The sequence below is a fragment of the Grampus griseus genome, assembly GCF_964374135.1.
Source record: "Grampus griseus genome assembly, chromosome: 18".
Classification (NCBI taxonomy): Eukaryota; Metazoa; Chordata; class Mammalia; order Artiodactyla; family Delphinidae; genus Grampus; species Grampus griseus.
In genome coordinates, this window is record NC_139012.1 from 59,519,081 (window position 1) to 59,532,250 (window position 13,170).

At 44.7% G+C, this 13,170-nt stretch overlaps 1 protein-coding gene across 1 annotated transcript in view; it reads right to left on the minus strand.

The window, feature by feature from the left end:
* Window positions 1-13,170, minus strand: part of LCP1 (lymphocyte cytosolic protein 1) — a 54,927-nt gene continuing 41,757 nt past the window's right edge. The window contains exons 14-16 of the mRNA XM_082675659.1: window positions 8,139-8,262; window positions 4,746-4,870; window positions 1-1,802 (exon numbers count right to left, since the gene is read on the minus strand). Coding sequence (XP_082531785.1) covers window positions 1,670-1,802; window positions 4,746-4,870; window positions 8,139-8,262 — 382 coding nt within the window. The 3' untranslated portion in view covers window positions 1-1,669. The remainder of the gene's footprint in view (window positions 1,803-4,745; window positions 4,871-8,138; window positions 8,263-13,170) is intronic.

Below are 13,170 nucleotides of genomic sequence, written 5' to 3' on the forward strand. Positions count from 1 at the left end.
TTTATTTGGAGAGAACTTGAGCATTACTTCATTTTCATTGTCCTTTAAGGCAGTAACATGCTTCCTGGAGGCAGATGGGGGAGAATTGTCTGAGGCTACATGGTGAAGTGCAGATTAAGACAAAGCCAACCACTTTGCATTTGGATGCAGCAGAAACACAGGTTATGGGCTGGGAGAAGCCCCATGTCGGCTTCCTGAGCCCACTGCCAAGGAGCAGATCTGGGGAGATGCATTTCAATTGCTTTGAAAAATGGCTAAGTTCCACTACATACCACCCCTAAAGAAGATACCTCATTGACGAGCCCTTCCACCACCATAGAGGGGGTCTAGTGTTGGTGCCCAGTGCTCTGTTGCTATTTAGCCTTTGGTAAGTTTTCAAGGAAATTGCATAGTCTATTAGAGCTGCTCAAATTCACACTGTTCCTCTGGTTTTATTTTGGAATTCTTTAACTATCCAGTCATTAGCTCTTTGCAAAGCAATGCAGCCAGTTCTTACCCAGCTTGACACCTGGCTAGGTATGTGTGTATGTGAGTGTGTGTGTGTGTGTGTTGGCGTATGGGGGTGAGGTCCGGGTAACCGGTCATTGGCACATATGGCCCCTGGGAACTTGAGGGTACCAAAAAAGTAAACATCGGTCCTATGGCCTGGCAGTAATCACGTGCACTATGATCTAAGAGCAAATGAAATCAGAGCAAGGTGGTTCCCAGTCACCAGATATCCAGCCATACTAGATCTAACACACAGAGCTAAATACACGGAGAGGCAGCACCCAAGAACAGATGCTTTTTTTTATGGCTCTGCACTGCCCCCTAGTGTCTTGCTGCTCAATGACACCCTCCTTGGATAGAACCTTCCACCAAGAGTTAAGTAAGAATCTATTTGAAGGCACAGTGTTCAAGATGTTAGATCTGGTCAGAGCCCAAATCGTAGGGTTAAAAACAGAGGGCTTCCTATTGGCTGAAAAAATAAAATCTGATGACATTTGGGACCCTAGTTCTGAGAAAAGGCTCTGATGATGAGTCTTGGGTCTTCAGGTTACCAGAGACCCTTGGAGATCCCAACAGCCTGATTTGTCAGATGATCCAAATGGCCCCAAGAGAAGGATGGCCAGCAGACGTCGGCCACAGAGAAGGCAGAGTTCTGACAGAGTGGATGGCAGAGTCACAGGGAGACAGAGTGCAGAAGGGCTACACGAAGGAGGCTCGTAACAGATCAAACGCTGGCCTCCAGAAGCCAGTTTTAGGGCTGGTCTGATGATTCTCCCCACCTGGTTCTCACCCTAAACAAGAAAGCAGCCGATTTAAGCTGGTTCGAAAGATTATGTTAAAGTTAACAACACTACATACAGCTTCTATGCTTGGCTATAATGGCAAAAGCAGAAAGGGTGCCTGGAAAATAAGTTCTTTTTGTCTCTAGATTTTCAAAGCAATCAATTCAATCATAAAAAAAACTTTGTAAGAGACTGGGTCTTTTGCAAAGAATAAAGCACTTTTTGTTAAATACACGAAGGCTACTTGGCTGATCAGATACACGTGATTTTTGGAACCTTGTATAACGTCACCAAGTTGAAAACTTCGGAATGGTTTGACTTGTCCCCGTGTTTCCCGGGAGCACCCAGTGCTGAGCAGTCAGAAACGCATGCGCGCCTCCAGTCCTGCCCTCTGGGCCTTACACCCTCTTCATTCCTTTCCCCATGAGGCAAGCAAACACTGTCATGACCATCTTGGGGTTCACTTCCACCAAGTCTTCTGGAAGGGCATATACTCGTGCTCCAATTTTGCGGGCCATAGAGATGGCATACCTAAAAGAGAAAAGAGGGGGAATGAGGGGAGCCCAAGCAATTATGAAGCGGACCCCTGAGGATCATAGTTATAGTCATTCTATATAATCTATACTATATACTCTCTACTCTGCACTATAAACTAGCTGCTAGACAGAGCTCATTCCTGGTATGGCTGGAGCCAATCACTGGGTTCCTCCTGAGATTCGAGGGCAGATGCTGGCCTGACAAAGCTCCTGACTCCATCAGACTTGCTGTCCAGCCTCGTGATAATGACCAAATTTATTATTTGTCCTTACAGAGCTTCCTAGCTAGCACCACTTTTGGTGCCTACAGCATGCTTATTCGCTTGGGCTGTACAGTGCAGAAAATGTCATAGAACTGAACAAGAGTGTGTGCTAGGGAAAGTCTGCAGACACCATTTCAACTACAGAAACGTTTTTACAAGGCAGAAAAAGGGGAAATGCATCTGTAATACCTCGACCTTACCCATCAAGTCCTTTCTTCCTTGTTCCATTCTAATCCTCGCCTACATGTATGTGTATTTATTTATGATACTATAATAGTAGAATAACCAGAGTTGTTTGGTTTTTTTTTTTTTGCAGTACGCGGGCCTCTCACTGTTGTGGCCTCTCCCGTTGCGGAGCACAGGCTCCGGACGCGCAGGCTCAGCGGCCATGGCTCACGGGCCCAGCCGCTCCGCGGCATACGGGATCTTCCCGGACCGGGGCACGAACCCACGTCCCCTGCATCGGCAGGCGGACACTCAACCACTGCGCCACCAGGGAAGCCCCTAACCAGAGTTTTATATTACACATTTTTCACATAAGATTACCATAGCTGTAGCAGAATAGTTTTGCTCTGTTTATAGTTATATGAAGATAATTTTTATTAGCTGCAGTCTATTTTCAAATGAGCCCACACTATTACCTGGCAGTTCTTTTCTTCTCCTCATTATCTAGTCACTTCTTGCAGTGGCTACTCCAGAGATTCTCCATTCCACCCAAAGCCCCACTACTCCCTTTGCTCTCCTGAAATGACTTTACTCTTACTTTATTGATCAAATTAATTTAAGAGCATGGGGCCAGAGCAACCCCGTTTTTTCTCTTTGTCCATCTCTCAATCACTTCCTCTATATTAATTATTAATGAAATAAAATTAATTTTCCCATTATAAAATAGAGGAAAAATTATGAAAAGGTTAGAAAATAGAGCTTCAGACACCAAACAAACCATGCCCAATCCTGCCACCATAGCCGCCGTTAGGACTCTATAGAATTCTTTTTACCCATTTTTCCAAGTAATTTTGTACCTTTTGCCCTCACAGGACAGTGCTTAGGGGCCTGGGCTCTCAGGTCAGACTTTGAATTTCAGTTGAACCACTTGATAATTGTAAAACCTTGGGCGAGTTCCTTAAACTTAATCACATCCCTCTTGAACATCTATAGGTTCAAGGTCTTTTTTTTTTTTTTTTTTTTTAATTTCTGCGTCTTCATCCATGTTCTTCCCTCTGCTGGAATAGTCTTCCTAGCTCTTTCACCTGGTCCAGCTCCTTCTTACTTGTCCTTTCAATCCATCCCAGCTTAGATTATTTGGTAGAGCTTCCTGTCCCCTCCACAGCACCCTGGGGTCCTCCTTCCGTACCATCCCTCACACTCTAGTGTAACTGCTGTTGAATTATTTCCCTTCTCTCCATTAGATTGTGCTAGACATCAGCATACCAGGAACGCACGTCCCCACTTTCCCAAACTGGGCACAGAGAGAAGGGCGCTGCTGGGATTAGATACATAGCAGGGCTGCTGGGCACTAGTCATTCGTTAACCCTGGACTTGTGTTATGGGTTGAATACGGCCCCCCACGAAACATATGCAGAAGACCTAACCCCTGGTACCTCAGATGGTGATGCTATTTGGAAAAAGTGTTATTTAAGGTATAGCTAGTTCAGATGAGGTCATGCTGGGGTAGGTTGGAGCCCTAATCCAGTATGACTGATGTCCTTATAAAAGAGAGGGAGAAGAGACACAGACATACACGCACACAGAGAAGACAGTACGTGAAGTCACAGAGACACAGGGAAGGCCATGTGAAGACAGGGTTGGAGATTGGAGTGGTGCATCTATAAGCCCAAGGATGAGGGAGGTGTGGGACACATTCTCCATCCAGGCCCTCAGGAGGAATCAACCCTGCCGACACCTTGATCTTGGACTTCTAGCCTCCAGAACAGTGAGAGAAGAAATTTCTGTTTTTTGAAGTCACCTCGTCTGGGGTATTTTGTTATGACAGACCTAGGAACTAATACAGCCTGCTCTGAGAAAGGCGCCTCTCTCTCTAGGAAGGCAAGCTTTCCATAAAGACCAGATAGCAAATATTTCAGACTCTGTGGGCTTTGTCACAACTATTTCAACTCTGCTACTGTATCCAGGAAAGAGCTATAGAAACTATGTAAATAAAACCTGATGTATAAAAGCTGACAACAGACCAAATTTGGGCTCTGCTGACCCTCATCCTACAAGTAAAGCAAACAGCAGTTGCTCTTAAGCTGGTGAAGACTCTGGTCTTGAACCCCACCCCTGCCCAGGCACATCCACAGATATTCACAAATAGAATGTTTATATTTGCACTCACCGTGTACAAACTCTATTCAGGAAGCCTCCCACAGATTATGATTAGGAAATTGGTTTTATGAAATTACAGGCTTGCTTATCAATCAGAAGTCAACTGTTTTCAATTTCAATGGTTTCAACGGTTATCAATCGTTTTTGTCTCGTTCCCTCTAACACCTGGAGCCTTAAACTGCTATTGCCCAGTATTGAAAATAATGATGATGGGACACAGTACGTCATGAGAAGAAAAAGCATCGACAGTGAACCTAGAAGTGTTTGCACGAAGGCACAGGCACTGGAGTTCACAGCTCCCCAGATGCCGGCTCATCCTTTCCTCCCTGGCCCCAGGTTTATTTACGTACTTTGCATTGTTGAGTTTCTCTGCATCGTTCAGGCTTTCTGTCTTCAGGAGGTCATAGTTAATGGAACCTGGTTGAATGGCATCAATGAGATCCAGGACGGGCAGACTTGTACTAATCTTTGGGTCCTGCATAGAGAGAAAGCATGGGTTTTAACAATATGCTCCCAAGTTCTATTTGGCTCAAGGAAAGTAAGTGGTGCTTTCCTCTTAAGTACGAATATATACATCCTGGCGTGGGAAATGCCACAGTGTCGCACATGGTGTTTCAAACCAGTCGTCATTTCTGTAGCGGCATCACTAGTAGCTTCCTGGTGGTTCACTAAGTGGGGGAAATCCATTGTCTGCCAACAGGCAGGGAGTCATTCCCAAATAGTGAATGGAAGGAAGTTAGAGCAACTAGAGAAAAGCAGAGAGGTTGATATATAGTATGTTTCATTCAAGTACTGGTTATTAGTAGAGGAAGGGATGATTTGAAAAAGAAACCACCAGAAAAGAGAGACTAAAGACATTAAGAGGAACCCCGATTCATTTTCAGGGGACATCCCAGAGGTGACACGCAGGGAGAGTGATGTGGGCTCAGCTGGATGGGATTCAGTGAATGCTCCTTTCCTGGGGACCTTAGGGAAAGAAAAGGGTCCATAGGTCCAGGTAGACAGTGACAGCAATTATGTGATCAAATGCAATGACTGCAACTAATATCCATTGGTGTCTCACAGTTTGCTCAGCACTTTTTATAGGTTATCTCACTTATTGCCACAAGCCTTGGACGGAGGCATCTAATCTTAATTTACAGCAAGCAAAGGGAGTTTCTGAGGTTAAGTGGCTTGCTAATAAGTGGTGGGGCTGGGATCTGAACCCAGGTATTCTGACTTAAAATCTTGGGCTCTTTCTTTGGCGTCTGTAAACAGTTTGATGGACACACGCAAAGCTGTGAATGCTTTTTTTTTTTTAAGGTTCTACCTGACTTTTTTAAAAAAGGAACATTATTTATTTATTTTTTTGGCGGCGTTGGGTCTTCGTTGCTGTGCGCAGGCTTTCTCTAGTTGCAGCGAGCGGGGGCTACTCTTCGTTGTGGTGCGCTGGTTTCTCATTGTGGTGGCTTCTCTTGTTGCGGAGCACAGGCTCCAGGCACGCAGGCTCAGTAGTTGTGGCTCACGGGCTCAGTAGCTGTGGCTCACGGGCTCTAGAGCGCAGGCTCAGTAGTTGTGGCTCACGGGCTTAGCTGCTCCGCGGCATGTGGGAACTTCCCAGACCAGGGATCGAACCTGTGTCCCCCGTGTTGGCAGGCAGATTCTTAACCACTGCGCCACCAGGGAACTCCCTGTGGATGCTTTTAAGGTGTAAATGCACAAAACTCTGCACCTGTGAGTACAGACGTGCCGAGGCAACTGTGTGTCACCATCTGAGCATAGTCAAGTTCAAACACCTCATACCTTGCGGGTCCAAATCAGAACCAATTCTAACAAAGAAACAAGACACAGGACCCCTGCAAGGTGCTAGGTCTCCAGCACTGGCCCTCTGTAGAGGTAGAATACTATTTTAAAAGATAGAACGGGACCATTTTTATTTATTTTCTGGATTATGTAAGAACTACCACAAAATTAAGACCAATATACATATAATCGTAATCTAATTTCCACCATTAGCCTGAGCTTCTATCTCCATAGAACTTTTTGGTAAAGAAGCACAACGGAAACAAAATGCAGAGATTTGAGTTTCACCTTCTTTCCCACTTCCTTCCCACAGTCTTGGTGGACTGACAGGCAGCGAGATGGCCAGCAGCTGGCAGCGTTCATAGGTGAGGAGGGCCCAGGACTGTTTCTGCAATGGTTAATCGGGGTGCGCTGTGCTCGGTTTTTGAAGGGTTTCACTTAAAAGCAGTGTGGGGCTAATCTGACATTTTCCTTCTGTGGTCCTTTTGACCTAATCAATTCTGCAGTGACTCAGCGGGAAGACAGGAGAAAATTAGCCCAGAGCATCACAAGAAGCAAAAAAATTGCCAAACATTCCCAAGAGTGAATCCCCACAGGATCACCCCGGAAGCTGCTGGGTAAGGAAATGGGATGCATTCCTGTAAAGTGGCAACTGTTTTACAGAGAGACGCATGCCCGGGGCTATTCACTTCATAGCCATGGTCAAGTGACCTATAGATACCCTCCACTCTATAACCTCCCCTCGCAGGTGAAAGGTGCTTTCCCCTCCCTGATGGACACCACCTGCAATTACTAGCTGTAACCTCAGGAGTTAGATGAGCCCCCAGTTTCCTCACTATAAAATCAGGAAAATGCTGGGACTGCCCTGGTGCTTCAGTGGTTAAGACTTCACGCTTCCACTGCAGGGGCCGCGGGTGGGATCCCGGGTCGGGGAACTAAGATCCCGCATGCCGCCCAAAGCAGCCAAAAAGAGAAAAACATCAGGAAAATGGTAAAGCTGTCTTCATCATGTCTGTGAAGAGAAAATGAGGAGCCCCCCTGTTACAAACAAGGAGCCCCTAGTACTGAGACCACGCTCCATCGTGGGAGCACCGCTCTACTGTACTGTGCGCCACCGCCTTCCCAAATCTCCTTCTGGAAGGACTTGCTCACATCTGTCACCAGCCTCCACTTCGACCTCCAGACCAAACGGATGGTAAGTAGAGGGAGGACAGAGCTGGCCAGTTCCTGTGCTGAGCTCACAGGGACTGGGCACTCCTGGTAGAGCCCAGCCTACAGACATACCTTCTGCCCTTTCTGGGAGGGGAGAGATTTTCATTTTTTCTCTTGATTTTGAGGGAAAGGATTGATAGCATGATGAACTGCCTCACCCACCCTCTGAAGGGGGTCCCTCTCAGCCACCCTGACCTTTAAGCCAGGAAAATGTAGTTAAGATATGACGCAGACATTATACTGTCGATCAAGTACACAGGGCCCTTGAGGAAGGATCCGGCTAATGTATAAAACATGAGTGAAGAAATGTAATAAAATGTCATACTGTTATTAATAAAAATGGGATTTGGATACAAGTAAACAACTGCTTTTTTCTCAGGAAAAAAAAAAAAAACATCCCATGGGAGATCTCTTAGCATTTTACATTTCACCCTCATTATGTTAACAATCTGAGCCGTGGAGCTATGCACATTTAAAAAACATTATATGTTACATTACTTTGGAAGAAAAACATCTAAAATCCCGTGTAAAACATGATCGGGTTTTTTAAATTAATTATTATGGGAGAAAACGACAAGAAATCTGTCAATGAAATGGCCTATGAATGTCAAAACAATAATGGGTCATTCAAGCAAAATCAAAACGGGAGGGGGAGCCTCAGAGACCTCACACTGAAGGTCAGTCTTGAAAACAGAGTGGAAGCAATAAAGATAAGCATAATGGCCGCGAGCAGGAGACACGCACGTTACCTTGAAACTAGAGATGGATGAACTTTTCTCCGCTTCCTTCAATGTTTCATTCACCCAGTGGACAATAGTGTCATCGTTGACCTTCTGCCCACCTCCAAGTTCTTCAAGAATATTCAGTGTGTACCTGAACAAAATCAAGAATGATTTCTGGAGAAAAGTCGCTAAAGAATTCACTATTGTATAGCACAGAGAACTTTATTCAATACTCTGTAATGACCTATATGGGAAAATAATCTAAAAAAGAGTGGATGTATGTATGTGTATAAGTGATTCACTTTGCTGTACAGCAGAAAGTAACACAACATTTTAAATCAACTATACTCCAATAAAAATGTTTTAAAAAAGAATTCACTATTCACAGAGAGTCGCCAGCATAGAAAAGTTTTTTTTTTTTCCTGTCTCAGAAGATGGCATGAACACCATTACATCTGAGGAAAAAAGAATATGTAATGACACTAGTTCCTTTTAAAATAACAAAATAGAACTTTATACTTAGAGTCAGGTGCAGAGCGAATACCACTGTCCTTGTACAGAGAGAAAGCAGAAGAGAAGCAGGGAAAGGAAAATGAAATAAAGGATTTGAACCAGTGATGCTTTTCTTAAAGGAACTACGAAAATCAAGGAACAATTCAACGTTAGAAAAGCCCAAGCACTTACATCCGGAAAAAACTATAGTTCAAAAAGCTACAAGTACCCCAATGTTCATAGCAGCACTATTCACATTAGTCAAGACATGGAAACAACCTAAATGTCCATCGACAGACGAATGGATAAAGAAGATGTGGCATATATACAACGGAATATTACTCAGCCATAGAAAGAATGAAATAATGCCATTTGCAGCGACATGGATGGACTTAGAGACTATCATACTAAGTGAAGTAAGTCAGACAAAGACAAATATCATATGATATCACTTATATGTGGAATCTAAAATATGACACAAATGAATGTGTCTATGAAACAGAAACAGACTCTCAGACATAGAGAACAGACTTGTGGTTGCCAAGGGGGAAGAGGGTGACCGAGGGATGGATTGGGAGTTTGGGGTTAGGAGATGCAAACTATTATAATAGAATGGATAAACAACAAGGTCCTACTGTATAGCACAGGGAACTATAGTCAATATCCTGTGATAAACCATAATGGAAAAGAATATGAAAAAGAATATATATATATGTATATATATATAATATATATACATATATATATATATATATAACTGAATCACTTTGCTGTACAGCAGAAATTAACACAACATTGTAAATAGCTATACTTCAAAGCCCAGGCAGCCAACATAATAAAGAAAAAATATAAAAGAGTTTCCTCTGTGTATCACAGAAGTAGAAATATTGGGAATACACAGTAATCTCTAGTTAGTCTCTAGTTTGAGGGTAAGAATTGCCTTAGATACATACTGTTATGAGAAGTGGGTTGTGCAGGGGAAACATTAAGAAGATGCTTCAAGCTCTTAAAATTCCATGGAGCAGGGCTTCCCTGGTGGCGCAGTGGTTGAGAGTCCGCCTGCCGATGCAGGGGACACAGGTTCGTGCCCCGGTCCGGGAAGATCCCATATGCCGCGGAGCGGCTGGGCCCGTGAGCCATGGCCGCTGAGCCTGCACGTCCGGAGCCTGTGCTCCGCAACGGGAGAGGCCACAACAGTGAGAGGCCCGCGTACCGCAAAAAAAAAAAATTCCACGGAGCAGAGAAGACTCAGCATTCCCCAAGCTAATCTCTCTCAAAGGGTAAACACAGGGAGAGAGCCAAGCAGTAGGGCAGGTGGGCAGGTCTGCTGGCCTCACGGTTCAGTCTTGTACGGGGGGAGAGTCAAATTACCCACGAAAGACTAGAATTTCAGTGTGTGTTGTCCAAAATGAAACTCTAGTATTGTGCCATTGAGTCCTGTCTTGAGGGCCTCCCTAAATGAGGTCACCCTCCACTTGGGTGCCCAGGGTTTTGCTCATTACATAATCCATCGGATATCTTCCTCCAGTTACGGCTTCCGCGCTAAACACAGTTCTTCCACAATGGTTTCCAAGTGTAATCTCGGAAACAGGAGCAATGCCCTGCTTCCTTCAGGTGAAAGTGCTTTCCTATCATTGTCGATGGGGAGGAAGAGGGTTTCTGCAACTTTTCTTTATCAAAACAGTAAAATCGTGCGGACCAATCCGGCATCCAAGTCCTCTCAATGACACCTCCCCCGACTCCCTCACATCAGCTGGTTCCTCTTCATTCTGCCTTTTCTAAACTACTGTTCCGGTCATGTCATTTAAAGTGACTCTCCGAGGCCCAAAGAACACAGATCAAATTCCTTAGAATGGCACACGAGTCCTTTCGCAATTTGACCTGAGTGTCCCTTGTCAGTGCCTCTCTCATTTCCTCCTTCCCCTCCTTCTTCAAGGCTTTATGGTCACACACACTCATGCTCTCCCAGCTGCACAGAACCATCAGCAGCTCACCGACCGCACCATGCATCCTCCTGCCTCCTGCTTCCATGACTCAGATGCACGCTCTGCCTTGGATGTCCTTCCTCTCTAGTGAATTTCTAATCCTGAGAACAAGTCCCAGTTCAAGCATCATTTTTCTGACCCATGCAGTATATTAATCATTATTGCTACACTTGCTTCCAACCTGTTTCCCAGAGCTTTTCATGGAGTTGATGTGCATGTCTCTCTGCCTACCTTGTGCCCTTGGACAGAGTCCATAGACCATATTCATCGCAGTGCTTTCACGGGTCAGCAGAGTGCCCAGTACATACTGGGCATCTAGCAAATGAAAGAGTAGAGTCGTAGATGAAACGAACAGAATGATTTTCTCCCAGGAAAAGCAAGGAGAAAGTCAAGATGGGAAATGCTTAGTCTGGGCCCAGAGATGGGACCAAAATTCTAAGGAATAACGAGTACAAATGGGATAAGTTCCAGTTAGATTTTCAAAATATTACTAGTTTGGAAAAAGGCCTGAGGTTTGATCATATCATTTATGTCATAACCGGCTTGTTTCCTAACAGCATGTGCATTAAGTTACCAGCATTTACTATACCATGTAAGAATTTCTGCCTAGTCCGCTCATTAAGAGATGGTGGGTTAGTGTTTGTTTCGTCAGGTCACGTCCATAAATAACCTGAGAAACAGACTAGGTTTAATCTTCCAGCAGCCTCACTCATCTCAGGACCAAACTCTCACTTCCCTTTGCCAGGAGGCCCAGGCTGCTTTGTTGACTCTCTCCAGTGGACAGGAGCAGTGCTTTCAAGCCACTCCTTGAGTGAGGGAAGAAAATGGTGCAGAGGAGAAGCTCATCTTTATACAAAAGTCTATTCATGCAAATATAAAAGGCCACAAAGGGACAGGGAAACTTAGACACAGAACATCCTGGAGGCAGCTGACTGCATTCAGGGGTCTGAGAATAGCCCCTCATGGTGGCACACAGCGCTAGGGAGCACAGAGTCGTCCTTCTGCCACCTCAAGGGAGATGTGGAGGTTTAAAAGGAATCAGACACCTGCTTGTAAGGACATCAGAAAAACAAAGGGAAGAAAGGCAAAAATTTAGGTTGGAGACTCCAGTCTAGAAAGTCCACCAAGCACCAAATGTAGATTCCAAACTGAAAACAAAAATCAATTTGGCTTGTGTCTTCCTAGGATTTTCCTTGTGAGATAATCGTTCCTTATCATGAAACATGTTTTGGGGGGACTGTGCTATTATTAAATGGAACCCTGCAGACAAGATCCCAGTATCTCTGGTGTTTGCACACCACGCGGTGCTGAGAAGCCCTCCGTCAAAATGAAATGGCCCCGTGAGCTCCAGCTTAAGCCAGGGCCTCATCCAACAGCAGGCGATGGGTGGGGTGTGGGGCTGGAGAAGCTGTGATTATGACTTGTGTGATTTCCTGCCGTCAAACACTTGTGTTATTTCTTTAACGTGTGACCCAGAGGGACATACCTCAGTGTTTTGTTTTTCAGGGACCTATCCCCAGCTCACCGTCCACAGCCTGTTTGATCTGGGGAGAATTCCCTCCGTGGCCTGCCTCAGACTCTCGATTCATCTGTTGGAGTCTGACTATTGTGGCTGTCTGCTGGCAGCCTGCTTGCCTCAGGCTTTTGTCTCCAAACTTAGACACGTGCAATTTGCCACCTTTCCAATCTGAGAATGATTTCCAGGCTACTGACGGGGAAAGGGAGGTTTAAGCTTTCATTTGTTTTTAGAGGGAAAAATGACATGCCATTTATTGTCCAGATAAATGACCAAATTAGCACATCTGTGAAACCCAATGAAACAAATTCCAGCTAGAACTGGCTCTAAATTTATTAGATCTGTTCATGTGTGGCATACAGAGAAAAAAAAATATCCTTCTGGTGGCATTTACATAATTGTCAGTCATTTCATCACCTTTCACAGTAATGTATTTCTCTGTCCATTTTCTTATAGGCACAATTCTTATAGAGTAAAGACACATGAGAAATATGACTTATTTACCAGGTAGAGACACAGCAGCAAACTAGCCCTTATCATATATATACTAGCCTTAAACTATGATGTTGGGTCACATTTTTATAAAACTTCCAGAACGAAGATCATATTACAAAGTGATTTTCAGATATTATGAAATTCAAAATAGAATAGAGTTGGCCTGAGTTTTCTTTTCTATTTTTTTTTTTTTTTTTTTTGCAGTACGCGGGCCTCTCACTGTTGTGGCCTCTCCCGTTGCGGAGCACAGGCTCCGGACGCGCAGGCTCAGCGGCCATGGCTCACGGGCCCAGCCGCTCCGCGGCGTGTGGGATCTTCCCGGACCGGGACACGAACCCGCCTCCCCTGCAGCCACAGGCAGACTCTCAACCACTGCGCCACCAGGGAAGCCCCCCTGATTTTCCTTTTAAAGTCACTAAAATAGAAAATATCAAAGATAATTTCATCTTCAAACCCATGAGTCAATGTAACTGTTGCAACTAAAAAGACTTTTGCTTTGGTTTTTAAAGCAATCAGTACCAAAAGCCAGTCTGTTAAGAACTAAAAACACACGTGAAAGAAAATAGAGAGT